The 27,292-nt window shown below is 40.0% G+C and overlaps 2 protein-coding genes across 6 annotated transcripts; both read right to left on the bottom strand.

The window, feature by feature from the left end:
• Positions 1-202: 202 nt before the first annotated feature.
• Positions 203-14,412, bottom strand: ncoa6 (nuclear receptor coactivator 6). 3 transcript variants are annotated; one of them, XM_011477195.3, is made up of 17 exons: positions 14,299-14,412; positions 13,267-13,605; positions 12,436-12,591; positions 12,224-12,346; positions 11,905-12,024; positions 10,962-11,786; positions 10,712-10,843; positions 7,885-9,169; positions 7,679-7,797; positions 7,125-7,531; positions 6,793-7,026; positions 3,726-6,687; positions 3,498-3,545; positions 3,343-3,373; positions 1,013-1,054; positions 639-772; positions 203-566 (listed from the first exon to the last, which is right to left on the bottom strand). In XM_011477195.3, the coding sequence occupies exons 2-17, from the start codon at positions 13,562-13,564 to the stop codon at positions 520-522; spliced, it is 6,963 nt and encodes a 2,320-aa protein (XP_011475497.2). In that variant the 5' UTR covers positions 13,565-13,605; positions 14,299-14,412; the 3' UTR covers positions 203-519. The 3 variants fall into 3 exon arrangements, with proteins under 3 accessions (XP_011475497.2, XP_020560371.1, XP_020560372.1); XM_020704712.2 differs by having other exon boundaries at positions 6,793-7,020; XM_020704713.2 differs by lacking the exon at positions 1,013-1,054.
• A 392-nt stretch (positions 14,413-14,804) lies between these two features.
• ggt7 (gamma-glutamyltransferase 7) lies at positions 14,805-27,086 on the bottom strand. 3 transcript variants are annotated; one of them, XM_023956225.1, is made up of 17 exons: positions 26,927-27,086; positions 26,602-26,822; positions 25,808-26,287; positions 24,730-24,956; positions 24,003-24,154; positions 23,792-23,909; positions 23,176-23,243; positions 20,450-20,523; positions 20,112-20,305; positions 19,805-19,892; positions 19,232-19,359; positions 19,015-19,103; positions 18,773-18,925; positions 18,575-18,689; positions 18,338-18,475; positions 17,230-17,329; positions 14,820-16,424 (listed from the first exon to the last, which is right to left on the bottom strand). In XM_023956225.1, exons 3-17 carry the CDS (start codon positions 26,028-26,030, stop codon positions 16,252-16,254), a joined length of 2,040 nt encoding a protein of 679 aa, XP_023811993.1. In that variant the 5' UTR covers positions 26,031-26,287; positions 26,602-26,822; positions 26,927-27,086; the 3' UTR covers positions 14,820-16,251.
• Between the last annotated feature and the right edge of the window lie 206 nt (positions 27,087-27,292).

The raw sequence follows: 27,292 nt of genomic DNA, 5'->3' as shown, positions 1-27,292 counted from the left end.
ACATCATCCCAGACAGCATAAACACATCCATGACACCTCTGTCTTTTCAAATCACATTTTAGTAAAACCTGTTTAGTTTGGCGAGTCTAAATACTTTCTAATATTCTTTTCAGCTTCTAGTGTTATTAGTAAATAATAATTTGGAGCAAGGAGTCAAAATAAAGGGCAAAATGAATAACTTTGAACACAAAAGTCGACACAGTTTCACAGAACGAAAGCAGTAGAAAATGTATTTCCATTTTACAACATAATTACACAGTCATAACAAGTTTTATAATCAGTCTTTGAAATCAATCCAGCATTTCATATAAAAGCACATTCACACAAACTGTATGCACACACTAGCTACAATCTCACAGGATAGCATGAACAATTAATATTGAAACAAAATGTACATGGTTGTTTTCTTTTTTCCTCCAGTAAAATTTCATAATCCGAGCAACAAAACCACCTGCTTCACAGCAGACAGAGAAAAAAAGTTACTTTACAGTTCACAGCTAATCACAACTGCAGTTGGATCTATTTAGACTTCCTTCGCTTGGCTTGAGTGGGGCTTGCTGCAGTTTCTGTAATAAAAACAAAAAACTTCTGTATGTAGGAAGAGATAATATCTTTCAAATTCAGATGAATGTTTCTACCTTTTGCGGCGGAGCTGGTTTGAGGCCTTGCTGATCTCTTCCTGCTGCTGCTGTCTGCTACTGGCTCCTCATCCACCTCTTTCTCAGCTCGGGAGCTGCGCCTACTTGGTCCCTTGGGCTTTTCCACTGCAGCTCTGAGAGAAACGGATATAAAAACAACAACGAACAGGAAAAAGAAAGACAAGGTACAGGTGTGTTACAAACAAGCCAGGGTGTTACACTACTGCTCTAGTCAGAGCAAACTAATACCAATTAGGACTGTGCTGTTTTCCTCATCTACCACAGATGCCGTCCGTCTTCATCCTGACAGCATCCACTACGTTGACATAGTCACTGCTTGTGTCTTTGAAGCACTAACACATTCAAATACATACCTTGGGACTAAGTTGATGGGCGTCTTTCTTTTCTTTGCCCATCTGTGATAGAAGTGGAAATGCAGCTGTAAACTATCAACAGCGCTGAACAAGCAAAGCTTCACTTCCCCACCATATATTATTTCAATCCCAGGAAATGAGATGTATTCTCAGAGGTCATGGTAACGACCAAATTAATTTAATCATGAGCTTTTCCTTCAGTCATACATTGTATATTCATGTAACTGCCCGGCGAACATACACACCAAATGCTGAGGCCTTTGTTTAACACAAACCCCATGCTTAACCAAATAAACTCCCTGAGTTTTAAAAAAAAAAGCATTTTTGTTAAGAATAAAACAGCTTTTTCAAGATCAACACTAGTGGATCTAATAATCTCAGTAAGTATAAACAATCCCATTTTTTATTGTATTTTTTTAAGGAATGCAATGTTGACTCTTCTTCCTCAGAGGGTTTACAGTGTACTTTGATTTATTGTTCCATGCAGCAAACGAGGAAGAACATAAAAAGTGAGTACAGAAAAGTAAAATGACTGTAAACAAAATGTCTCATTTTATGGCATCCACTATTAAAAACAAGCAACAGTTTAAAAAACAGAGAAATCATATTCCTAAAAAGAAAGCAGTATTTCTTCTTTTTGACATAAAATCCACACAAATAATTTTTGAAAAGGACATATTGGGGATGTCAAAACAAACCTAATTCCTTCTATAGAGGTGCAAAACAATAAGAAGCAACATTAACAGAAAATATGATATGTATGGTTAATACAGCTTTGCTTAAATATTACTCCAACCGAATCTTTTGTGAATGGAAGGTTAAACATTATTATGGTGCTGAATGTATTTTGTTACTTAGATTCTGAAGTAACAGCTACCTTACCTTCTTGTTAGACATCAACATAACACTGAGAGTCAAGTATAAACATAACTCAAAGCGTTTCCCTAACCAGACAACTGACTCCACTAAATTGAAGCCATACAAGGTGCTATCAAACAGTTACATAAATAAAGCACTTGGTTATCTGGTTTCTGTGTTTACACTGTTGAAGTTGTGCTAACATTAATTTGTAACAGTAATAAAAATCAAAAATCATTCACTGCGAGGCTTTAAAATTAATTTAAAAGACCCTTTCAGATGAAAAAACTTGCTTTTTGGTGTTTTTAAAATTCTTGTGGCAATTTTCTGATGAGGACATATATAAAGAATAATAAGATTAAAATTGTACTTCTGTGTGTCTTTATTTCAATCACTGTAAAGCAGTGGCAGACATAAAAATCTGCATTAAAAAAGAGCTAATTTGTGAAACAGAAAATAGTGAGGGGAATGCTCTGCGCCAACGGTCCTGCCAACATCTCAGAAGCAAATTTCTAATGAACTACTGCTGTCCAAGAAAATGACAATTTTATAATTAAAGGATGCTTTTACAATTGATCAAAAGATTATTGGAATGGGTCTTTAGAAATTTAGCTTCTAGTGAACTAAGGTCAACTGAAATGGACTTTTGCCACCAAAATTACCTGATGAGGAAGAAATGAGTTAAAATAAGCCTGTACCACATCAGTTCTAACCACAGGTCCACATCATCCCCCCATTTGAAAGGTACAACCCCCGCAGATCAGAAACAGTTTGATCCTGGGTCACTGGTAAATAAAATAACTTCAGTCTGCCAAAAAGTTTCAGGCTTCAAAACACAAATCACAAAAACAAAACTGCTAACAGAAACGGTTAGAAGAAAACATTATTTCTATCTGCATGATGTCCATCTGCCCTTAGTAATAAATAAAATATGATACTACCTCAAGCATTTGCAGTGCAAAGCTTTTACAAATCATCCTGTCAAAAGTCAAAAATAATTGCCCCTATACACCAAACCAAGTTTAAACATCACTTGTATTATTTTTTTTTTAGAGCACAGTATTGACTCTTCCCTGTTAAATTTCATGGTACTCCTTTGATTTGCTGTTCAGCACAACAAATAAACATAGAAGATAAGTGAACCTGCAGAGCTGACAAGAAGGAAAAATGATTAAAAAGATTCTTTTTTTCTATTATTCATTCTTGCTGATTTTTAAAAGGTGCCCAAAAGTTGTGTTGTGTGGCTACAAGTAATCAAACCCTGTTGAAATTTGTCATCAGGTCAACGCAATACACTTCAAAAGTATAGGATAGGCCATTTTCCCCCCATAAATTAACAGTTATAAGAAGTAATATGACATGACACGATTTGACGTCATGACAAACGTTTGGTGTGTAAGGGATTAAATAGTCACCTATCAAAATCTCAGAGCAAGAAAACAAAACAGAAAAGATTCTGTTAGAGATCTTACGGTTGCTCAGAGCCTGTTGTTGCTTCGTCACCTAAAAATAAAACACAAAGACAAAAACATTTGTATGCCAGATAGGTCAAGGTTTTTTGTTGATCTGTAGATGGTTATTTGGTCAATGTTTTTTATTTCATTAGCAATAAAAGAAAGATAATTACCCATCTTCTCAGAGGAAACAGGTTCTTGTAGAATGTCTTGTTGTAGGGCTGAAGGTGAATGGAAAAGATAATAGCACAGCTAAGAAAATTGCAAAATCTCAAATGTTTGTGAAGCAAAAAAGTATGTATAGAAATGTAATTAATTGGTTTTATGAAGTAATTTAGTTGTACCTTTTTAATATTTAAATAACATTTGCTCTGACTTGGAACATGCTTAAAAGTTCTTACCAGGGCTGATCCGAGTTGCTTCAGCAGATACTGCAGCTTGTGGCGTGGACGGCTCAGCTGTTGAAGGGTCTGACTGCACCGACAGGACTCTGCTGGGATCAGCAACTGGTGATGTATGAGTCGCCTCAGCAGATCCAGGTGCAGCAACAATTGGAACAACAGATGGTACAGTACTTTGCACAAGAGTAACCGTTGATAGCAAGGCAGCAGATGAGACTCCTGGACTAGTACCAACTACAGTTGGCATAGGAGCTTGAGAATTTACAGTTGAGTTTGGGAGCGATGTCGTAGGAAGCAGAGAAGTAGGGCCAAGAGTCTGATTAGGAACAGAAACCTGGGTAGAAACTGGGACCGGTGAAGATTCTACAGGCAAAGGATTGTTTGTGGTACTGGCAGTAGTATTGGGTGATCGTGCTTCAGTCGGGGTAGCTAGACTAGCAGGTGGAAGAAACACCTGTGGTGGCCCAGCCCCCATAAAACCCTGAAGAGACTCACCAGTGCTGGAAACAGGAGCTGGTCCAGATTTACCTTTTGCTTGGGTAGGAGGAGATGGTGATATGGGGCTCTTACGGAAACTGCCAACAGTTCCAGAACTGGAACAGGGAGGTGTGGACAAAGGTGTCTGAAATGGGGATGATGTTGTAGCGCTTGAGTGGGGTGGAGGTTTCCAGAGTGCAGGATTAGATTTCTGAGACAAAGTGGTCTCATTTTGACTTTCTGCTTTTGTTGCTCCTGGGTTGGTTTGGTGAGAAGCTAGGATAGCACCAACTGGAGTTGTGGATACTGCATTAGTAGCTACCTGAACCTGTCCAGCAAGCGTTCTATTGGGCTGAGAGGGAGCTATATTAACCCCTGATGGCTGTGTGGAATTTAGGGCAGGAGAAAGTTGGATGCTTCCAGTAGGCATTTGGATAGACCCTACCATGGTGACTGACTGAGATACTACTGAGTTATTAGGAGCCACAGAGGAGCCAGGAACCTGGAATATTGGATTAATAAATACTGGGGTTGTGGTGATAAACTGAGGTGGTCGAGGGCCAGGACTCTGCTGTCGGATATCCTGAGATCTTGAGTTTTTGTTGGCAGCAGCCATCATGGTGGACACCATCGATGTGGGGGTAGAAGTTATAGGATTGGAGGTGACAAACACTGTAATCTGGTTGGAGGAAATGGTGGTTGAAGACGCAGGGATCTGTATGACAGAATGAACGCTAGACATGGGTTTGGGACTTGGGCTCGGTTTAAGAGCAGAGCTGGGCGGGTTTAGAGCAGTGCTTGAGTTGGAACTAGCATTTATAGCTGAGGCAGAACTGTTATGACTGGAAGTGACTGTACAAGGGCTTGCACCTGTGGTTGCATTAGTGTTTGTACTAACTGAGTTGCAATGGGAAGATGTGGTATTTACATTTGAATCAGGATTAACAAGACTAGAGTTAGCAGTTTGGGTAAAGCTAAGAATAGTATTGGTATTTACATTATTAGCAGAGTGAGAGCTGGGAACTGATGTAAGTTGCTGCAGGTTTGGATTACAAGTGGGGACTTGAACAAGAGGTTTGGGATTCTGTTCAGTTTCATTTGCAGCGGTGGTAGTAGCAACATTCATTGACCTTTCTGTGTTCTGAGAATTACTGTGAAGTGATGCATCTGACTCCAAAGTAGATTTGGGACTGTGTTTTCCACCAGCAGGAGTATTACTCTTTGAGGGGCGAAGAGGCTTGTTTGACATAGCCGTGTTATCCAGTAACTGGTTGAGGGAAGTTGGAGCTGTTCTGAAAGATGATGAAATATCAGGGTTATGTGTGGGTACCGGTTGTGTCAATGGCCTTTCAACACTACCAGTCTGCCCCTCCAAGTCAGCTTTGGGCTGTCGTGGTGCATGAACATTTGTCATTCTTGAGGCTGATAAGTCTCTTAAAGACTGAGACTGGGGCTGGGGTGTGTGTTGCTGTTCTGTAGTAGTTGTCCCCTGATTTTCCCTGACTCCATCAACAGGATTTCCATGAGGACCTTGCAAGGCACTCTGCATCTGTTGTGCCTCCATACTGCCACTCACTTGTGACATCATAGATACTGGACTTGGAGGTATAGAAGAAGGGCTTAAAATCATTGCTTGCCCTTGAGGACTGACAAGTTGCTGCTGGTGGGGAGGGCATGCAATGCTCATTTTTGCCCCCTTCTGTCTTCCTGGACTTGGTGTGGCTGATTTGCGACTAGAGGCTGGACTTGACCGCCGACTATTGCTAGGACTTGCCCTCTTACTTTGCCCTCCAGACACTTTTTCCTGTTTAGTACCTGAAACTCCTACACCAGAGGACAAAGACTGCTGATTATTAGTGTTATTTCCACCAGAGCTGCCGTTGCCGTTGTTTCCTGTTAAAGTCAAGGTGGGTGGAGCCTGTCCAATGGCTTTGAGAGTTGTTGGGTTCAGCCCTTGCTGATCAAATCCCCTGTTAAGGTTTGGCTGCCTTGGAGGCAGAGGAATGTTAATTTTTGGAGGAAACAGTCCAGCAATTGAAGCATTTAGTCTCTCAGGTGAAAGATTAATTTCAGAAGGTTCAGTGCTCGGTGGACGGTTTGATGGAGTGAGGGGATGGTGGTAAGGTCTGGGGCTGGCTCTGTTCGGAGTTTTAGGCCTTGAACTCTGTGAAGTTGTAGGAACATTGGGGAAATGATGGCCAGGCATGTGCCCTGCTTGTTGAGGCAGCGTGGGTAGTTGCTGTTGGGGACTGGATCCTGTGTGTTGAGGCATTTGTGTTGAACCAGGCCCTTGTTTTATCATGTGTGTGTTCGAGACCTGGCTGGTTGGAATTTGTTGGGACCCATTTCCTGGCTGTAAACCAATTTCTGAGCCCCCTTGTCTGTCTTGTTTTGAGTGGGCACCTACAGAAGCCTCCTCAGATCCAGAGCTTTGAGCCCCCGGCCCTAAATCAGGGTGGGACATTCTTCGTGCAGCCCCTGCAAGCTAGAAATTTAAGGAAATATAATCTGCGTTAAAATTTCCTCCAAGAGAATCAGAGGATGGGATGGGAATATGAAAATGATGGTACTACTAAAAATCACCCCTTACCTGTGGGTTTACCATCAGAGGCATCCCTCTGGGTTTATCAGGGGATGGTGGTACACTGCCATGACCTTGCAGGCTTATCATTACAGGCATGCTGCTTTGCTGTGAACTGGGATGCCTTTGAATGTCTGCAGGATTGCCCATTCCTCGAGGAGGAAGCTGTCCTCCAGTGGAGATGGGCATGCGATTTTTTGATTGCTCCTGTTGCATTTTTATCAGCATCATCTGCTGCTGTTGCTTGATAAGAAATTAAGATTAAAGTTTAGTCGGGTGGTTAAAGTGCGTCCTGAATTAAAAGAAACAATCTAGGATAAAATACCAAATCAAAAGTCTACCTGCTGTTGTAGGTGTGGCTGCTGAGATTGCTGCTGCTGCTGCAGCTGATGCGGGTGCATCTGGGGTTGACCTTGACCTGATGCTTGTGGCCCTGTCATCATCTGTGATCCTTGAGCATTCTGGAGCCCCTGCATCTGCATCATCGGCTGCTGTTGCTGCAATTGTTGTTGCTGTATTTGCTGCTGCTGCTGTTGTTGTTGTTGTTGCTGCTGCTGTTGTTGTTGTTGCTGTTGCATTTGCTGCTGTTGTTGTTGCAATTGCTGCTGTTGTTGTGCAATTTGATGCTGTATTTGCATGTGCTGCATCTGTTGTTGTTGTTGTTGTTGTTGCTGCTGCTGTTGTTGTTGTATAAACTGCATGGGGGCTTGTTGCAGTACCCTCTGCTCTCCAGGTTGACCAGGGAACCCTTGGAAGTATAAAACAGATCAGTGATATAAATTATGATAAATGTACAATTTTTAGAACAAAAGAGCATTTGCATTTTAGTATATTGGTTGTTTTAACAACAAAACAAGGAAATGAACTAAGTTTAGTGTTTTGTTAGTTTGACTACCTGGAGGTCTATTAGCAAAATCAGGAAGCTTCTGGCCAGCGTTGTCCAAACCCAAACCTTGGTCCACACCCAGATTAGGCAATTCAGAATCTTCCATACCAGCAGCAGCATCAAGACCTCTATAAGGATAAAATAAAAGTTTATTTGGTTAAATAAAGAATATGCTGTTGACACAGGACCTGATGAAAGAAGAAAACATGTTTTACCCAAGCCCCTCTACTTGTTGTTGTCCATCCCCCTCTTTGGGTTTTTTCTTGCGTGGTGGTTTCTTCTTTTTAGGTTTAGCTGGATTTCCTCCACCAGCACCTTGCTTTCCTCCTGGTCCAAACTGGCTGGCAGATATGTCACTTTGCAGCAGGTTGACCAGCAGTGGGCTAGTCAGTGTAACATCTTTATTGACGGGAAAACTACCTTGCTGTCCACATGCCCCTCCAATTGGCATCTGACCTGAGAACTGAGAGTTGAAATTCATGCCATGACCAGCAAAGTGGCCATTTCCCATCTGCATATGCTGAGGGCCACCCATCATGCCTTGCTGCTGCTGCGCCTGCATGTCTGGGACCATTTGCTGGACTCCCAAGTCACCTGTGCCACTATTTGGGTCCCCAATGGTATGTTGGTGTTGCTGAGCTGCTTGTTGCTGTTGTTGCAACATTGCCTGTTGCTGTTTCTGCTGTTGTTGCTGCTGCAGCTGCTGCTGCTGTTGTAGCTGCTGTTGGATGAGATGATGGCCAGCAGGTAGTCTCATCTGCTGCCCATGCAGACCCATAGTTTGATTAGGATTATTAGGGATGGGAGCCTGCTGTGGCTGTTGTTGTTGACTGATCTGCTGATGGTGTTGCTGTTGTTGTAGCTGATGTTGTTGCAACTGGTGCTGTTGTTGCTGTAACTGTTGCTGTTGTAGTTGAGCCATCTGTTGTTGTTGCTGTGGAGTCATCTGCTGTGGGGGCACCTGTCCCTGGAACTGCCCCATGTTACCAGGAATATTTGCGGATGGGCCTCGCATCATCTGGCCCGGCATAACCCCAGCTGGAATCTTGCCTCCGAATGCCTGCTTGTTTCCTTGCATCTGGTTGGCAACCATTTGTTCCATCATCAAGTTTTGCTGCTGCTGTTGCAGGAGCATGGCCTGGTGCCCCTGGCCTCCAACCATCTGACCCTGCCCATGCATCACCCCCTGGCCTTGCTGTGGCATCATTTGCTTAGGTGGGGTCATTCCACCTCTCGGGCCTTGATTGATAGGCCTTGAAAGGACAGTCTGACCTCCACCTTGACCTTGTACCATCTGGCTGGGGGAGGAGGACACAGGCTGGGCCTGATGCTGGAGGCCCATCATCTGGGTCTGGAGGCCAGGTTGCTGCTGACCCATACTAGGTCCAGCAGTTGTGCATGGGGTTGGACCTGCCATGCTGCTTTGCACACCCATGGCATTGGGTTGAACATGAGGTGGTCCCTGCATTGAGCTGGGAGTGGAAGGTGATGGTTGAGGCCCTGATGTAAAATACAAAGGATAGCATAAATGGTTGCATATATCATGGTGTTAATTCTGAAATTATAAATAGTTCTCAACAAAAACATATAAAGCTAATAAAAAGGGGTTTGCTAATAAAAGAAAAAAATAGACTACTATAATTATTGAAGACTGGTGTATTTAAGAAAAATGGATCCCAAGTGACACACAGAGACAAGCTTCAATTCATTTGTTAAAGACTTACTCAAATAAAATATTGTGTTTTTGGTGTTTAATGCATTTGCTTTTGACCTTTTTCTCATGATGGAGGCCATATATAAAAAAGAAAATTAATCTCAAAAATGCATTTCTGGGTATCTTTTTTCAAACTGTTGTAAATGAGGAGCAGACCAAAAAACTGCTGTTTGATTACGAGCTTATTGTGACATAGAAGCTCCTATTGGCAGGTCACAAGTTCCCTGCTCCTCTCCATTCTGATGCATCTACTTATAAACCACAGATCCATGTACGTCTTCATTTTCCTTGTCTGAACTGGCATCTGGCTCTAAACTGTACGGCTGGATGGCTCCAATATTGCTCGTCATTTTTGTTGCACAAGTACTGTCAGGTTAGGGATGTAAGGGGCTGTAAGGTAGTGGGAGAGCGTGGTAAACAGATGGGTGACGGGAAGTGGGAGGGCGTTTGCTCTGCACCAACAGTCCCACCCACAACTCTGAGGCAAACTTCTAATTAACTAGTGCTGCTCTGCAGACACTATGTTCAAGAAAACAACACAGGTTTTTTGAAAATCGTAATTAAAATATCACTGGGAACACTTTTACAATGGCTCTAAATATGAGTGGGGCTTTAGGATTCCAGCTTTTGAATGTAGACTTCTTCGATTGATTTAAAATCCTTGTTTTCCCCTTTTTCTTCTATTTTCTGTTGAGAACTCTTACTTTGCTCCAACTCATTAGATGAACCAAGTGTTTAGCTTAACATTAACGTGTCTTTTGTTAAATAGAAAACCTGTAATCTTAAATAAACTTAATGTGACACTGACATACCAGATAAACATTTTAAAATGAGTGAAGTTAAAGAAAAAACAAGAACGAGCCTTTCAGTGTGAAGGCTAAAGCTATTAATAGCAAATTAAGTGTTGACAAAGCATAATTAAGAATGAATTGGAATGAGCTGCAACTGCCGCATCGCTTCAAACTAGGTAATTATTTAAGGCATCAAACATGGTAGACAACATGCTCAATTGTGCAACATGATGTTGCAAAATGGGAATTGTTGCATGAAGTGTGTTGTACCATTTGATGTGCTACAGCACAGAAAACGAAGTGAAGTAAGTGAAAATGTGATACAAATGTGATGCCATGTCAAATTCTCTAACCAGTCTGAGCTATTCTGATAGTAATTCCCATTCTGGGTTGATCGAAACTTCCCTATGAGAATTCCACCCTCAGTTTCTGAGCAGACAGCATTTAAGCCACTACCTGCAGCAAGTAAAGTCAGATACTTTCTACATCATAAAACAAGCATTTTTCTTTTTGTTTAGAGATCTGTAGAAGTTTTACCTGCTTGAGACATTGCTTGGTTGGTCTGCAGTTGCTGAGTTGCTCCTCCACCAGGAGCTCCTGGAGTGCTAACACTCACCTGACCTTGAACAAAGTTAGATGTTGGAAAACCCATGGGACGCTTTGCCATGCCTAGAATTGATGATTACAATGGTCATTTTGGATAAAGATGATCAAGAAAAAGTGAACTTCTTTGACAGGTTGTTTTTTTTTCCATTGGAACAACAAAATACTAACCAGAGTTACTAACCTGGGTGAATTTGGCCCCCCGGTTGTCCATGCTGGGGCATTCCAATGAATCCTTGCTGCATGTTGCCCTGTTGGCTGAGGGCTGCTCTTCCTGGTGAACCAACACCCTGAGGAAAACCCTGTGGAGTTGTGGGTCTCTGAGCCATCATAGGAGGAGTACCTGGAGAGCCCTGCTGAAAAGGAGATGAAGACGATCCAGGCGACTTAGCTGCGAGGTTGCCCTGTGGTCCAGAAGTTTGTGGAAGGGGTGGAGGGGGGCGAGTTAGTCCTGTGACACCACCAGGTCCAGCCTGTTGGCCTTTAGGCTGAGGGGCAGCAAACTGGCCCATTCCCGGTTGATGTTGTTGCTGTAACTGTCCCTGTCCCATGGCATTGAACACCTGCCCAGCCTGCTGGCTGCCAAACGGATAAGGGGGTGGAGGATGACTGGGGGTCTGTACAGTAGCTAGGGAGGGTGGCCTTTGAACCATCTGGGGCTGAGGTGGGTGTTTTCTCCAAGCTGGACCTCCTTGGGCTGCTGGTGGTGGTAAGATGCCAGAGGGCAGCTGATTCCAGTTAGGAGGTGCAGCCATCTGACCCGAAGGATTGAATGGAGGTCGAGGTCCAAGCTGGGAGAGTTGAGCTTGCTGCTGGGCTTGCTGCTGCTGTAGTTGCTGCAATGCAGCAGGGTTGATTTGTCTGCCTGCCTGCAGAGCTTGCATGTGATGGGCAGCTTGAGGAGGCATAGAGACTGAGCCATGGAGACCAGCCTGCTGGTGCTGAAAATGTTGCTGCTGCTGCTGCTGTTGCTGGATGGACATACCTGGCATCATTGGATCCATCACATCTATGGAATAAGGAAGACTAGACTTTTATGACATTATCACCAAGTCATCATACAGATCATATATATATATAGACATCAATGTGCCTCATTTAAGAAAAATAAAAACCTAAACCTGAACCTGTTTGTGAAGGTGGTCTTTGGATGCGAGGATGCATCTGTCCACTGCCTGGTAACATATTCTGACCAACCATGCCAGGTCCAGTAGGAACCATTGATGGATTAGGCATCCTTAACCCTCCTGGTCAAAAGGAGCACACAAAAAACAAAGTTTTTATTTTTACTTTTGTAACAACTTGATATTAAGGGTTGAAGACAGTCATGAATCAGTAACAACTAAACTAGATTAATTGTACATACAGCTGTTTACAATCACAGGAAATACTGTCAAAATGATGCCTTTAGAAGTCATTTGGGAGGTTAGTTCAGCAAATCCATACCTGGTCCAGGCTGGCCTGGAAAGCCACTGTCCATTCTCATTTGACCAGGTGCAACCATTGGTCCATTCACTCTAACTTCTGCACCTCTATTTGGTCCCACGGCCACATTGATGGCACCTTCCCCTAAAATTAATGACACGGAAAAAAATCCAGCACAATTATGATTGAGGTTTAATTAAAAAATATATAATTTTCATAAAAAAGATTGTTACCCTCTATCTGCACAGAGAGAATCCCCAAGTCTCGAAGCTGCTGCTGATTGTTTTGTGCCAGCAGTCGGAGTCGTTCTGCAGCATCCCGAGGAATGTTGAAGGTAACACGCACACTGTTCCACGGCTCCACATGCTGTGGCTGCAGTGTTTCTGAGCCTACAAATGGAAAATTGTATCCACATCATTAGCATCCAAACTCACAAGTCTCTTCTCTTCCTCCGACTAGCTAAAACAGATCAAGATGGACATACATCATGTCATTCAACAACCCACATCAATAGAAAATACACTTTTTTTTAATTAGGAGGCATGTACGTCATATTTGTTGTCAAAAATATCAGACATTGCCATACATTTATAATAGTTAATTTGCACTTAATTAATTACTTTTTTTTAATTTACTTATCCTCTTTTCACGTTAATGACCTAAAAGTCAAACATTTTGCTCATCAGTAGTTCTAAAGAACAAAGTTTGAAATATGGCAGATTAACCCCTCAGACATGTCCAATACATGCATCTCTACCAGTCTATGAACTAAATGTTCTGATGCTATCACTGGAAATGAAAACCGTCTACAAGACAAGATGCTCACTAAAGAAGTGGTTCAAATCCAGATCTGATGGTTAGGACATGTAACTACCGAAAGTAGTAGCACCTTTTAGACAATATATTGCGACCAGCTACTAACAATAAAACAATGTAACAATGGTACGAGTATATTATTCGTTACCTATTACATGCCAACATCTTCAATTAACAAATGCTCTGAAAAATAAAAAGCATGTGGAAAATTGTACATAACATAATAAAGGTAAAGAAGTTAAACTAACCCATGTCAAGAATGTTGGGTATTCCACTGAGAACCGTGTTAAGTTTTTGACTGAAGTCCTCATCATCCATATCCCCTTGAAATGAAACAAAAATTGTGATGTCCTCTTGCGATCCACCATTTTCATCCATGACTTCCTGCTTCATAACATCATCTTCTGTGGCACTGTGTTCGGGACAGCTGTCAGCATCTTCGCCTGCATCCTCCTCCCCAACACCAGAATCCCCGTCTGATTCATTGTCAGGTCCAAGGTCCTCAGTCTTCTGGGGCATCACCGGCTCAGTGTGTTGGTGTGGCATCCTCCCCTTGTACTAGGAGGGGTGGTGTAGGAGGCTTTATGCTGCGATTCAAATCAAATACAGTTGATGGTAAAAAGTTAAACCTACCGCTGTTAAAAAAAAAGAAGTGATTCATAAAAAGAGAGATTTTTAGCAATAATTCTAGGTGGGGCATCCTAAAAAAATAAAATAGTTTTCTTCCTATTTAAAAAAAGAAAAAAAGCTAACAACTATAGGAGAAGACAACTATTGCAGAAGCAACACACTTGCCTATCAAACAGCAAAGTGAGATGATTTTCAAATCTTTATTTTACACTCGTGTCATCATAGCAGTCAGTTTCACAGCACAAAACCCCTCACAGAGGGTCTGCTTGAGTAAAATGATTGGCCTTGCAGTAGTACGGGCCTCAGCGCAGGAGCTTAGCGTAACACACATATATATATACGAAGCAGAAACGTAAACTTCGTTTATGGCATTTTAATGCACACTCTTGGGTAGTTGCATACTAGTGTTTGCATATCAAAGTTATACATTTGTGGACGCATTACTAAAAATAATATATTTATCGACTAAGCGGATCCTGCGGCTTCTCCCAAAGTCAGCTAGCAAATGTCAGCTATGCTAGCTAGAAAGCGTAGCTGATAATAACTCGTGAATGCATTAATGCTAACGTTGTTGCTTTTCACAATGGTTTAAATTAAATTCTAGCACATTATTCTGATTAAACAGCGACACGAAGAAGCAAAAGTCTTACCAGAAGTAATCATCTGAGATAAAGTTGTACCACTCGACATCTGCTTGCTAAACTGGCTAACAAAACACGGATCTCAAAGGCAAGTTGCAAACCATGGCAATTTAGCTTCCGGTTGGGGTTTTCGAAATAAAAGTCAATGACTGAAGCTTACCAAAACTATTTTTATTTTGAATTACCCTAAAAATATTATCCATTTAGAACGTTTATTTGTTTAGTAATAACAAATATTTAGGTAATATAAATATAATTTATTATTATTTTTTACAATTTCCATTAGTTAAAAAAAAAAAAAACTAAAGACAATTTAGGAGGGGCTCCTAAAGGAAAAAACCAAATATCAATTAAATATAATTTAGCTTTAAAGGTTCAACGGCTTTAAAAATGACCAGACATCATAAAGGAAAAACTGGACAAGCCTTAAAGTTTACTTGAACAGACAGTAAATGTTTAACAGCTACGGCAATACAAATTGAATTGAAATGGGGAAAAGAAATAATCTGAACGGATTCAATGTTTTAAACTTTTTATTTTTTGGATTTGAGCAATTGTTGATGAAAACCATAAATCAAACGTGCAAAAGTGTGCCTTATGAAATATCACACAAAAACCCCATCAACAATCATATTGCACTGATATTTAACAAGAAACAGAATAAAAATTAACTTCCATTCAGTTCATGTATGGGCGAGATTAATTTAAAAAAAATAATTACAAAATTACAATTTAATTACTAAAAAAAAAAATGTTCTTGTCTAAGATGTGTGGGATGGATCCACTTTCATAACAGTAAATAGACTTAGCAAATAATTTCGTATGAAAATACAAATACAGATTGATTCTATCATTTTTGAAAGTAAACCAATAAAACGTAAATCACAAAACAATGTGCAAACAAAACCATAGACCAACAACGTGACAAAAAAAAAAAACTAATAAACTTCATTAGAATCATTATATTAAAAGGAAAGTTTTTAAAATACAGGGAGTTTGACATCTACTTTCTAGAACTTGTTTGAAAAGTCTTACAGGACACCAGGGTGGTATTGTCTGATTATAACACTGAAAGCTTTAGCAGCTGCTGCAAACATCAAATCACAGTAACTCTTCAAATAAAAGCAAGAGAGTGAACGTGTGCAGAGCTGGACGGTCACATTCAGGTATACGGGAGCACTGGCCAATTACTGATGTAAATCATCACAAAATATCTATATTATATATTTTGTAAAGCAGTTGTGAAATGCAGCAGAGACTTTGTCCGGCTAAAAGATGACCTAACTGCACTACAATCAAGAAATTAGCTGCACGTGAGGATTTCTTGGTTCTTCTTTGCCAGTTTTCCTTCCTTCAAAGTCTCCTGTAAAGAAACTGTGAATTTTTCAGAAATAAACTCTGAATTTTGCACCGCTAACTAAGCAACACTCTCAAACACCCTGTTAAGAAGGTCACTAGTGTTTGTGTGTTGTTAGTGTCCACATTCACCATAACTGTTAAAACAGCAACTCCCTCATCCGTTTTTCTCCTAAAAAAAACGAGCAAATGTTCTCTTTAAAAGAACTAAGTGAGACTAATTTACCAACATGCGTTACATGTTTGTTCCTAGATTTGTAAAACACACGCAGCAAACAATGAAGCTGCGAAGGCCAGGAATGTACAGTTCAAACACTTTGAAGCATGGGACTGGAATAATTGAGGCTGTGCAAGAACGTCCACTTCACATGCTATTTTAGGTGGTGCTAGTTTGTAGTGTTTATTCTGAACTAATCAGCCGTTTTCAGGTTCCCATTAGGTCACCTCAGAGAAAGCAGCATAAAGTTCTTCTGGACTAAAACATTAGTAACATGCTGTAAAAAGTACTGAGAGTGTACTTTTGGTGTATTTTAATGAGTTAATCAACAACCTCGGTAACTTCCAGTCTGTAGTTTTCTACGAAAGCATTTGCATTTAGGGGTTGCACTAAGGAACATTGGGCAGAGAAAGGGCAGAGGCATCTGCACTACGGGGATCTTTGACAGCGATAATGAGGTCATTGGTTCTCCGAGTGGCCTCAACTAATGAAAGCACGTCCATCCTCTCCACTTTATGGCCCTTGACCTGAAGCAGCTCCACTTCGTCCTCTGAAAACTCAGCTGTAGAAGAAGAGTTAACACAAAAAAAGAGTTGTGAGGTTAGAGAGAAGAGCAAACCCTGAAAACAGACCTGTATTTGTATTTACTTATATAGATATTTGGTTAACGTTTCCAAGGGACAGGTAAGAACCCCTGATTATGATAAATGTTTGTAACTAAGAAATTAATTACAGTTTAAACCCATTTTGTTTGATTTACGGTAAAGAAAAAGTTCAATTCTGATCCAATTATCAAACCAGTAAATTCATGCGCTACTGTGATGTTTATCCACTTTGTCTTTTCTGCCATTTTATTTCTAATAATCAGACGGGTAAAACTCAGTTGTAACAGAAATATTACAAGCACTATTCAATATGTAAACACTTGAAAACCCTAAGAAAGGTTTTAAATTTTAGGATTTTAGAGTCCGAGTACAAACTCCCAAAATTTTGTTATAATTTGTACACAGAACTGAATATATTTTTCTTTTTCAAGGGAGTCCTCGCTAGGGGGAAACAATAAATTACATTTACAATAAAAATTTTAACATTTAAAACATAAAATAAATAAAAATGATCTTGTATTGTGTATTGTATTGTGGCTCCTACGTTTTCGTTAACATAGAACATCAGCAGAAAAAAGGAAAGAACGTTTGGGGAAAGCTGTGGAACCCAAGGCAAGTAATGAATTGTTACTTCCTCTGGAAAGTTAATACACTTCTAAAAGAATTGGGCTGGGCGGTTCATGCCATTCAAAAGAAAAGAAAAGAAAACATGGACAGTGCTCATGTGGACCAAACTACACAACAGAGGGAGAAAACACTCACAGTCCACCAGGAGGGTGTCTGGCTGCAGCTGTGGGTGGAGTCTCCCATAAGCTAAGCTGTCGTTCATGTTTTTACGTGAAGAGAGAACATTCATCAGCACCTGTGGAAAATCACAAGAGGAATATTTTAAGGTGACAATTGTACGGTGGCCCTGAGGAGCAAATGACATCAACAAATCAATCAATGCAAACACATATTCAAGATAAAAACAACAATTAAAAAGCAAAACTCGTAACATAAAAGGAACATCACATTTCAGAAATTAAAACAAATTTAATAAAAAAAGACAACTACAAAATAAACTAAATTTGATTGCTTGCTTGCTTGTTTAATTGATTGATTTGGTTTGTTTCAAGCACTAATTATAGACATTACAAGATAAAAAAATCCCACAGATTTATTCAACTCGTTACAGAAATAATGAAATGCATTTGAGAAAAACCAAAACAAAGACACTTAAGTCACAATTGATTTATTAAATCTAGTGATTATTAACTTAAGTCAAGTAGAGCTTAAAAAGGACATTTTTTAGAAAACAAAAGTCATTTCAAGAAATCAAAATGAATTGCTAAAAAATGAAACCAAATTGGAAATCAGAAAAGGTAGATGTTATGAGACATCACTGATTGGATGATGATGTTTGTTCACCTGCATGGCGATGAAGATCTTTCTTCCGTCAAAAGCTCGGTGATTGCTCAATCAACTTCTTATAACAGATCGGGAAAAAATCCTTCTGCTTTCCATCTTCTTCAAAACTCAAATGTCATAATCCAATCAATCATGTCCCATAATGCCTACCTTATCTGGTTTCTTCTTTTGTTTCATTTTTTTAACAATTCGTTTTATTTTCTGGAATTTATTATTTTTTTTACGTTTCGGTTTCTGGAATTTTGTTTTGATTTCAATAATTTAATGATTTTTTATTATTTGTTTTGCTTTTTTAAATGTTGTTGTGATCTTTAATATGTTGTGCGTTCTGTGATTTCTGATGTGATTTGCTCTTTAGGGCCATACAATAGTGCAAAGGAAAAACCCCTTACCTCCTACCTGACCATTCAGAATTCAACAACAGTTCAGTAATAATCATAGATTGGGAAGTGAAATGTACCTGTGTGATGGCACTGAGAGCTTTCTCCCCATTAGATGATCCAACAGCTACATACGTGCCACACAGCCCTACTGCTGGCCTCACTGCAGTGGGCATCAGGAAGGACATAGGCCTTTTTCCAGGCTGGAGGTTGTTATGCTGTTTCGAAAGACAACACATAAATGAGAGGCGTAACAGAAACTACAGCATCTAGAATACCAAAAAAATGAACCATGAGAAGAAAGCAGCAGTGATTACTGGGTTAGGTGATGAACTCAGCGTTTTATTAGCCCAAGAGAAGTCCAGGATCTGGCTATTTAACAGGATTCCTGATGAAGTCACTATACCACTCCCGAATGGTTTGTTGAGAGAGCTGAATCAAGTTAAGAAAAAGAAAATTAAATTGCTGACAATGATCATAAACTCCTAAAATCCACTGGTTCAAATTTGAAATACCTCATGACTGACACAATGTGGTCATCTGGACCCATGACCATGACCTGGGCAGCAGCTGCACCTTTCTCCAAGCTGAACGCAGAAGTGTAGTGACTGACAGGATTTGCTTCGGAGTCGCTGATCAGCTGGCGAAGTAGGGAAGCCTGGGATTTACTGGTCGGTGGAAACGAAAGTGCAACACTTAACTTGGTTGTAATTGTGCTTTAATGACAGAGATCTTAGGTGGGATGGAACAGCTTTACCTCAACATCTTATCAACAGTTTCTGTCACAGAGCTGTCATACAGTGGGTCACCAAGCCCACTGGCCAGGCCCAGAGCTATTTTTAAGGCCTAGTAAATTAAAATGGAAAAATTCATTCAAAATGAGAAAAACAAAATGGCTAAATAAACACATTTTTTGAAGGGAATTATTAAAAAAAACAAAAACAACCTTTACTCTTCGTTAAGGCAGTAATTACCTCTGCAATCCAATGCACGGTACTGTTCCTGGACATTTGGCTGGTAATGTTGTAGCCTTCAAGAATATTTAGCGCAGCGATCAAAGCAACCCCTGCATGAGGGGCTGATGACGCCATGACATGATGTCCTGCAGAACCAACAAGATCACAAGAAGGTAGATTGCATTTTTTGCAGGCCAGCGGTTAATTGTACACAAATAAATGAATCATTGACAAATGTATACAAGTGAGCTGGGATATAAGATAAAATATGACTGTTTCTGAGAAGGGCAGATGCACAACACGATTCAAAAACATGCAGAGGTTGTTAGAACAACCAGGGAACACTTTAACATTACAGCATAATAATAAAGTGTGGAAATTCTTCTAAATTACCATCTCAGGGTCAATAACAGCTTGTGCTGTGTGTAAACAAAGCCACTCATATTAAACAAGTTTCCACCATAGACCTAATTAGAGAGCAGACCATCAGCATTTCTTTATTTATACTGGACATAAAGAGGAACCCTGGAAGAAGGGATTTTAGATCAAGCCAAACCATCTTGTGCTGAGTGTTTAATGTCAGCACTTTACCTTGATAGGTGACCTCTGCTGGCTCTTGCAGTACTATGCTATAGTTTCCTAAGTCCTCTTCTGTGAGTACACCACCTTTCTTTTGCACCTATCACAAAACAGGAGTATATAAAAGGTCACAGAGAAGAGTGACAGAAAGTGCAGCTAACAAGTGGAGCACACATTTATCTATTAAAATGTCAGAAATGGCTTAAATGCATTACCATTTTACTTAAATGAAACACATTTAATTCAGCTGCAAAAATCAGTTTAAGAAAGACGTGCAATTTTTTGGTTAAGAGAAATAAAATAAAAAAAGCGGACTTACTGCAGTCACCATTTCCTGTGCAATCTTCCCACTATAGAACTCTGATATCCCTTTAACTGCAACAGCTTCCAAAATGTCTGCCAAATCATGCCGTTGGATAAATAACCCAGAGGGGGGAACGTTGCCGTTGGGAAGAAACAGATTCTGAAACGCTTCCGACATGTTGTCGTTCTTTACATTTGAGAGAGCTTCGGCTGTGGAAAAGGACAGAAAAGACAGACTAGACGTCAGCAGGAGCTCTGAGGCTGTTCGCTTGTGTTTCTTCGGACAGTCGGACACTGAGGGACAAGCACTGATCTTTTTCCTTAGAAGAAAAACAAAGCGAAATGTACACTCACCAAAGTCATGAGTGACATTAAATCCATTTCGAGCCACATCTGCTGCCATTGCAACGACATTCTTCCATGACATCCTGTTAGAGTCAAAGATATTGTTCATCTGAGTTTTTCAGAAACTCACATTTATGTTCTTAACATATTTAAAATCCACAATAGTTTACATTTGAACACTTTAAATTATCCAAGAAATTTAAAACAGAGGGAGGCCAAGGCATCTGTTACACAATAATTACACAGCAGTGGAATAATTACAGCCCAAACATCTGACTCCAAAAAGATGCAGCTTCTCCTACAATGACAAAGATCATTCTTTCACTTAAAGACAATGTTTTACTTTAACAGAAAAGTTCAACACATTAGCTTTACCTTGAAATCAATGTCATAACCGATAAAATATTTGGGCTGCATGGTGGTGCAGTGGCTGCTCACAGCAAGAAGGCTGGTTTAAGTCCCCAATGGGAGACCTTTCAGTGTGGAGTTTGCATGTTCTCCCCATGGATGCTGGGGTTTTCTCCGGGGACTCTGGCTTCCTCCCACCGTCCAAAAATATGCTTCATAGGTTAATTTGTTACTCTAAATTAAAAATGCGAGTGTGCATGGGTGTGTGATTGTGGCCCTGCGACGGACTGGCGACCTGTCCAGGACGTCCCCTGCCTTTGCCTGCGAGTAGCCGGGATCGACTCTAGCAGCCCTGTGACCCCGAAAGGGACAAAAATGGTTCAGAAGATGAATGAATGAACTATTATTTAAATAAGTATCAAAAAGGGTTTTCGGTTTCAAAATGAAAAAATAAGAATTATAGAAAATGACACAACTGTTTGTTTGCTTTTTTATTTTAGTAAAAAAGACAAGAATGTCCTCATGTGCTCAAAATCCTCCACCTTTGAGCAGCATTTTGCAGAGAAAAGAATTTCTGTACATTTGAATGTAACATTCTTGTCTACACAGACAGCTCCATGCAAAACTGAAGACCAAATTATTCATCAGCTTGTCAAATTAGTTTGAGTCACTGGTCCCAGCGGTGCTGCCCTTATTTCCAAACCCTCTCCCAGTCAGATTAAAAAAAGATTCAAGCATTAAAGGATCTACCATTCTGATGCAGTTCCAAGCCTCACTTCTTCTCCCGAAATAATAATCTTTATCTTAAAAACCGTTTTAAATTCAGTTGTTTTTACTGCATTTATCGTGTATTGTGATAATGTGATCTAATAATAATCAATGATTATTACATATCTTTTACTGTTACCGTTTACTGAAATCATGAATGAATGTTTTCTGAAGATAATCAATCATTGATGTGAACTTAATTTTTGTCACTTAAAAAGAAACTATCTGATCAGAACCGAATTACGAAAACTATGTAAAACTATAAAATGAATGAATTCAGTAGGGGTGGGATTATATAAAATTGCTTTTTCCCACTCCTTTTCAAGCAATGAATCAAGCTCAGCATGTCTTTAGTTAATGATCAAATGTGACTTAAGTGTGTCTTTGTTTTTCTGGTTTTTATACATCTATGCATTTCATCACTTCTGTAATGAGTTTGATTTTTTTATTGCTTTGACTACAATGCTTGAAATCAATCAATTGATCAATCAATCAATCAATCAGTCTTACGCAGAAGAGGCAGAATGTCATATGTTTTGGACTGAAAACATACAACCGGAATCCATCAACAGATTTGCTCCAGTTGGCGTCTCCCTGTGCATCTTCAGCAGGAGCCAAGTCTTCAGCCAAATATTTACTTTGAGAAGTCCAGTTAAGTTTAGGTAAATGAAGTATAATTAGGAAAAGGCAGTACAGACTGAGCTGGTATATTCAACCAAAAACTGTGTTTTCTGCCGGAGGTGTTAAGGAGGAGGAATCCTGATGACCTTTACCCTTTCCATCGGTCTGACTTGTCCACTCCTTAAAACGTATCTTCTTTTCATTCTTGACCAACAATCCTTCGGTTGTTCTACAGAAGTTTGCATTCATCCTTTTTCCTGGAAATTGTCTTGCATTCATTTTTAATCTGCACATCTCTCCAGAAGTGTCTGTACTGTCCTCTTATTTGTTAGCACCTGCTTCATGGCATTTCTCCAAAAACACAGGAGTGTCACAGTTGTTTTGTCTCCGCCATGTATCACATTTTACATGTTTACAACATTACTGCTTTCTGCTGGTATAATAATAATAACGGATACTTTATTGATGCCACAATGGGGAAATTCTTCTCCGCATTTTGACCCATGCCCTGGGGGAGCGGTGAGCTGCAGCCTAACCGCGCTCGGGAGGCAGTAGCGTTAATGGCCTTGCCTAAGGGCCCTCACTGGGTGATATTCGCCATTGATAAGGTAATTGACCCAGTACCATTGTTTATCCCCCTCCGGGTATCGAACCCTGGATTCCTGCATTGTAGCCTCTCACCTTACCAACCGAGCTACCCAGCCGTTACTGAACCACAAAAATGTTAAACTTTCTCAAAAAAATACATGTGAAAGTGATGCTTCATGTAAACAAACTTAATACAAAAGAAAAATCTAAAACTAGTTTAATGCAATTCTCCATTTTAAACATTCAAAATGGCAAATAAATCTTATTTTGAGTGAAGCTAATAACACTTGAAATTAATGAAATTAACAGAAAATGAACTGAAAGCTTGTAAAACCAGAAAAGAGCATAGATTTTTCTGAAGGCAGTGCAAAAGCTGCAACTATTATTACCAAATGAATTGTTTTCTGTACCTGCCATAGAGCTGGTGTGCCTGATGCATCCCACTGAGCATACCAGGGACTCCTACCAGCAAGCCAGTCTAAAATAAAACAAGTGACAACCTCCATGTAGATCATGTACAATGCAGAGCCAGAACAAAAAATCAGGGGGTAATTTTCTTGACAGATGATTAAGAAGAAAGTAGGCCTGCACAATAAATCGCAAATGTATCGTTATCGTGATATCAAGCCGTGCAATAAGCACATCACAAAAGTCGGCGGAAATTGCGATAAACGGTTACCTAAAATGTGCTAAAATAATCTTATGGCAGCTTGAAGTATTTAGCGAATCAAATAAATCCCTGCATTTGACCAATCGGAGGGACTCCTTACATCACTGACCAATCGCGTGGAACCCTTTTATGTTAGCTGCTCGCCTCCTATGTAGGCGAGGGTCATTTGGAGTGTATTTAAGTTATGTTGACTCTTATTTAAATTAAAGCGTTCCAGTGAAATGGAAAAGATGTATTTACCGTAGTTGTTTTGCTATTTGTTTATGTAAGTTAAATAATCATCGCAATATAGATCTCTAAGATCGCAAATCGCGAGTTTTCATTATATATCGTGCAGCCCTAGAAAAAAGTCTTACATTAATATCCAGGTTTGTCTGCAACATGTCCTCATGGATAGCAAACGGTGCCGTCTCTCTGAAGTCAATGACTCTTGTCTCATTTTTACGGATGTTGTGCACCAACATGACACCCCCACTAAACAAAAAAAACAAGTGCAAACATATGTCTTAATGTTATTTGTGTAAAACTTTAACGAACTCGCACACAGAATCCTGTTTCATTACTCACCCTCCTATGCCAGATGTGTGAGGGTGAACGATTCCTAAACAGAGAGCAGCAGCCACAGCAGCATCAACACTGGACCCCTGCTTCCCCAGAACATCAAATCCAAGAGATGTACACCGAGCCGCATCGGTCACCACTGCTCCTTGGCTATAGACCTTCAATAAACGAAGAGTAAAACATTCAGGAGGGGGACATAAACGAAACAAGTGTGGGACGTTTTCCAAAGTCCTTTCATCACTCATGCAAGATCAGCCAAATATTGCTAATAGATGGTTCCAACACTGCAAAGAAAACCAAACCTTTCATCCCCATTGCATGATATTAAAGAAGCTTAAGGTAAACCTGGAAAAATGTAAACTTTTTAAACATAAAAAATACTTTTAATTGTTATTTAAAGCTATCAACCTAAAAAAAATTACATTTTCTGTTCTCATTGCCACCATCATCTCACTACCTTGCTGTCGTAGTTTAGTGTTGGGTTTAGCTTTTATTCTAACATTTAGCAAATGACACTTTCTTTAATCTGTAATAACTTCAAGAATTTTAAATCTTTTGTATTTTTCTGTGAATTATACTGTTAATATTTTGGATAAATGTCACTGTTTTCCAGGTACCAAGACAATAAATAGCTTTTTTTTTTTTTTTAAACAAGGTTTTGGTTTATTTACAACATTTGAATGAACATTTAGAGAATACAGAGTAAATTAAAAACTCCCTGTTTCTCACATACCTGAGGATCACCAAAGTAGATCTGCATGATGAGGGCTACAGTGACCCCTGTAGCAAAGGTGAGACATGCTGTGATGATGACGGTCAGTCCGTCTCTTTGACAGGCGCATTCCTCAGTGAAAGGGTCCGTGTTGGTCTCACGAAGGGAAGCAATATCGTGGCTGGCCAGATCAGATGCAGATGAAGGGAGGCGCTGAAGCCGAGCAGACCTCAGAAACAGATCTGGATCTGTGTGAAGTTCAAAACAAGACTTAGTTTAAAGAAGCAAACCAAACTAAAATATTTCAGATTGAGCCTCTCACACAAAATGTACTTCTTTACATGCAGATAAATTAAATAAAAACCTTAAGAATATCTTAAATTCCCACTCTGATCATCTTTTGATCTATTCTGAAAGTGTTCTTAGTGCTCTTTTAGTTATGATTATGTCGTTTTTAGCCAAAGTTTAAAAAAAAAACTGTTGTTTTCAAGGACACAGTTTCTGCAAAACGGCAGTAGTTCGTTAGAAATTCACCTCTGAATTGTGGGCAGGACCGTTGGTGTGCAATAACCTGCCCCCACTTCCTGTCATCCATTTGTTTATGCTCTCTCCCGCTAGCTTACATCCCCTCACACCCCCAACCTAACTTTTCAGATGAAACAAAAATGAGCAATATTGGAGCTATCCTGCTGTAGCATTTTGACTCAGATCCCAGCTTGGACGAGGAAAATGCAGACGTACATTGATCTTTTTGTCTACAAGTGGATGCATCAGAATGGAGCAGAGCGGGGAGCTTGTAGCTCAGCTACTGTAGAACTTGTGTCACTGCTAGAGTCTTTTTCAAATGACATTTGCTTCTTATTCACAACGATTTGAATAAAAAAATACTAGGAATTGCAATTTTAAGATGATTTATTTTCAAAATATGTCCTGCATCATGAAAAAATGCCAGAAGAACACATTAAAAACACCAAAAACCCTATTTACCTCGAAGTGGGTCTTAAAACGTCTTAGGTAACAACTTGCAAATATAATAAATGTCACAGTGCGGAAAACATACTTTCTGGAACATTGTAAAAAAATAATGATTATTCCTGACCTGTGTCTTGTTCGCTTAGGATATTGTCATCATCCTTGCGGGATTTCAGGGTGTTTTCCCCAGAAGCCATGTCATCTTCGGGCAGCCTGGGGAAGCTGGTGATGCTCATGTAGTCCACAGGAGAGTACGCACTCCCCAAGGTTGTCTCTGGGTTGGCATCTTTATCCAGCACCACACTCCCACTGGGGTAAGCTGCCACAGTCTCTGCAGCTGGGTTATGCATTATGAATGACCAAACCTTTGCGATGGGAAAGGAGTCAGGCCAGGACAATCATATTTCCTAATGCGTGACTGAGAGTCACCATCCAGTAAGGTGGCTTGGATGGTCCAAAATTCTCTCTTGTGCTAAAACTGAGACTAGTTTTTCATTATTTCTCAGAAACACCTGCTGCAGGGATTCCTGGTTAGGGTGCGTTACCTTCCCCAGTCAAAATCACAGCACTTGTGTGTCTGTCCGACGGCGGTGCATATCATTGACACCTGCAGAAGAGACGGAAACATCCAGATAAAACCAGTTCTGCTATAGGTTCCCCTTCAAAACAATGTGTCTTATATTTCAAAATAAAACATTATCTTACAAAAAAAATCAATATTAGCGACGGATACTATCCAAACTTCACTGTTTATCCGTTTAAAAATATAACAAAATAAAATAGAAACATTAGTTGCTGGTAAAGCTCAGATTAGACAGAGAAAGCTTCCGATGACCTGCTAATTTGACTGCGTTACAAGCTAACGCATCCCACCGGATAAATCCCTGAATAAAAACAAAAATATTAATGAACAAAACATACTGTTGTCGTAAAATACACCCAGGGAAAGTGAATTGACCCTCGGCGGTGTTTTATGTTGGTTTTCCGCGGAGAAGCTGAGCTGAGAGGCGGACGGAGCGCTCAGTCACCGCGGCGACAAGGCTCACTCCCACTGCGAAGTAAGCCTTGCATTGGGGCCGGGAACAACCGGTAGAACTGGTCGATAGAAACGCTGACACTTGAACATATCATTACGAAAAGGCCTTTGAGTGGAACAAAACAGTATTTTAAATCCTTTTAATTTGACTTCCAAATGTAAAACATCTCGTGTTCTTGATTACCATCATGGTACAAATATCACACTTACTTCGGTTGTTGAAAATATAATTGACGGGTCAGACCCAGAAGCTCATCAGCTGTTAAAAAATCAACAAATCCTCAGATAAACATTGAAATCATCTCTCTAGAGTTAAAGACATCCAGTCTGCACCTCTGTACTGATGGTTAAACTGGGAAAACGGGGTGAAACAGGTCACAGCAGGTGCATAGAAACCAGTTTTGCACTTGCTCTCTCAAAATGTGACCTACTTAATCCTTGAAAAAATAAGACTATCAAGTCACATCCCATCCCTCCAGGGAGATTCCTTTTTCTTGTCTAGAAGGAGGTAAACTAAAAGGCAACTCTTGACCTTGTATGTTTTTTAACTAAAAGCACAGCGCTTTGTGTTTTGTT

This window comes from Oryzias latipes, chromosome 7 (genome assembly GCF_002234675.1).
Source record: "Oryzias latipes chromosome 7, ASM223467v1".
NCBI classification, from domain to species: Eukaryota; Metazoa; Chordata; class Actinopteri; order Beloniformes; family Adrianichthyidae; genus Oryzias; species Oryzias latipes.
Note: the sequence above shows the minus strand (reverse complement) of the source record. Positions and strands in the feature narration are given on the sequence as shown.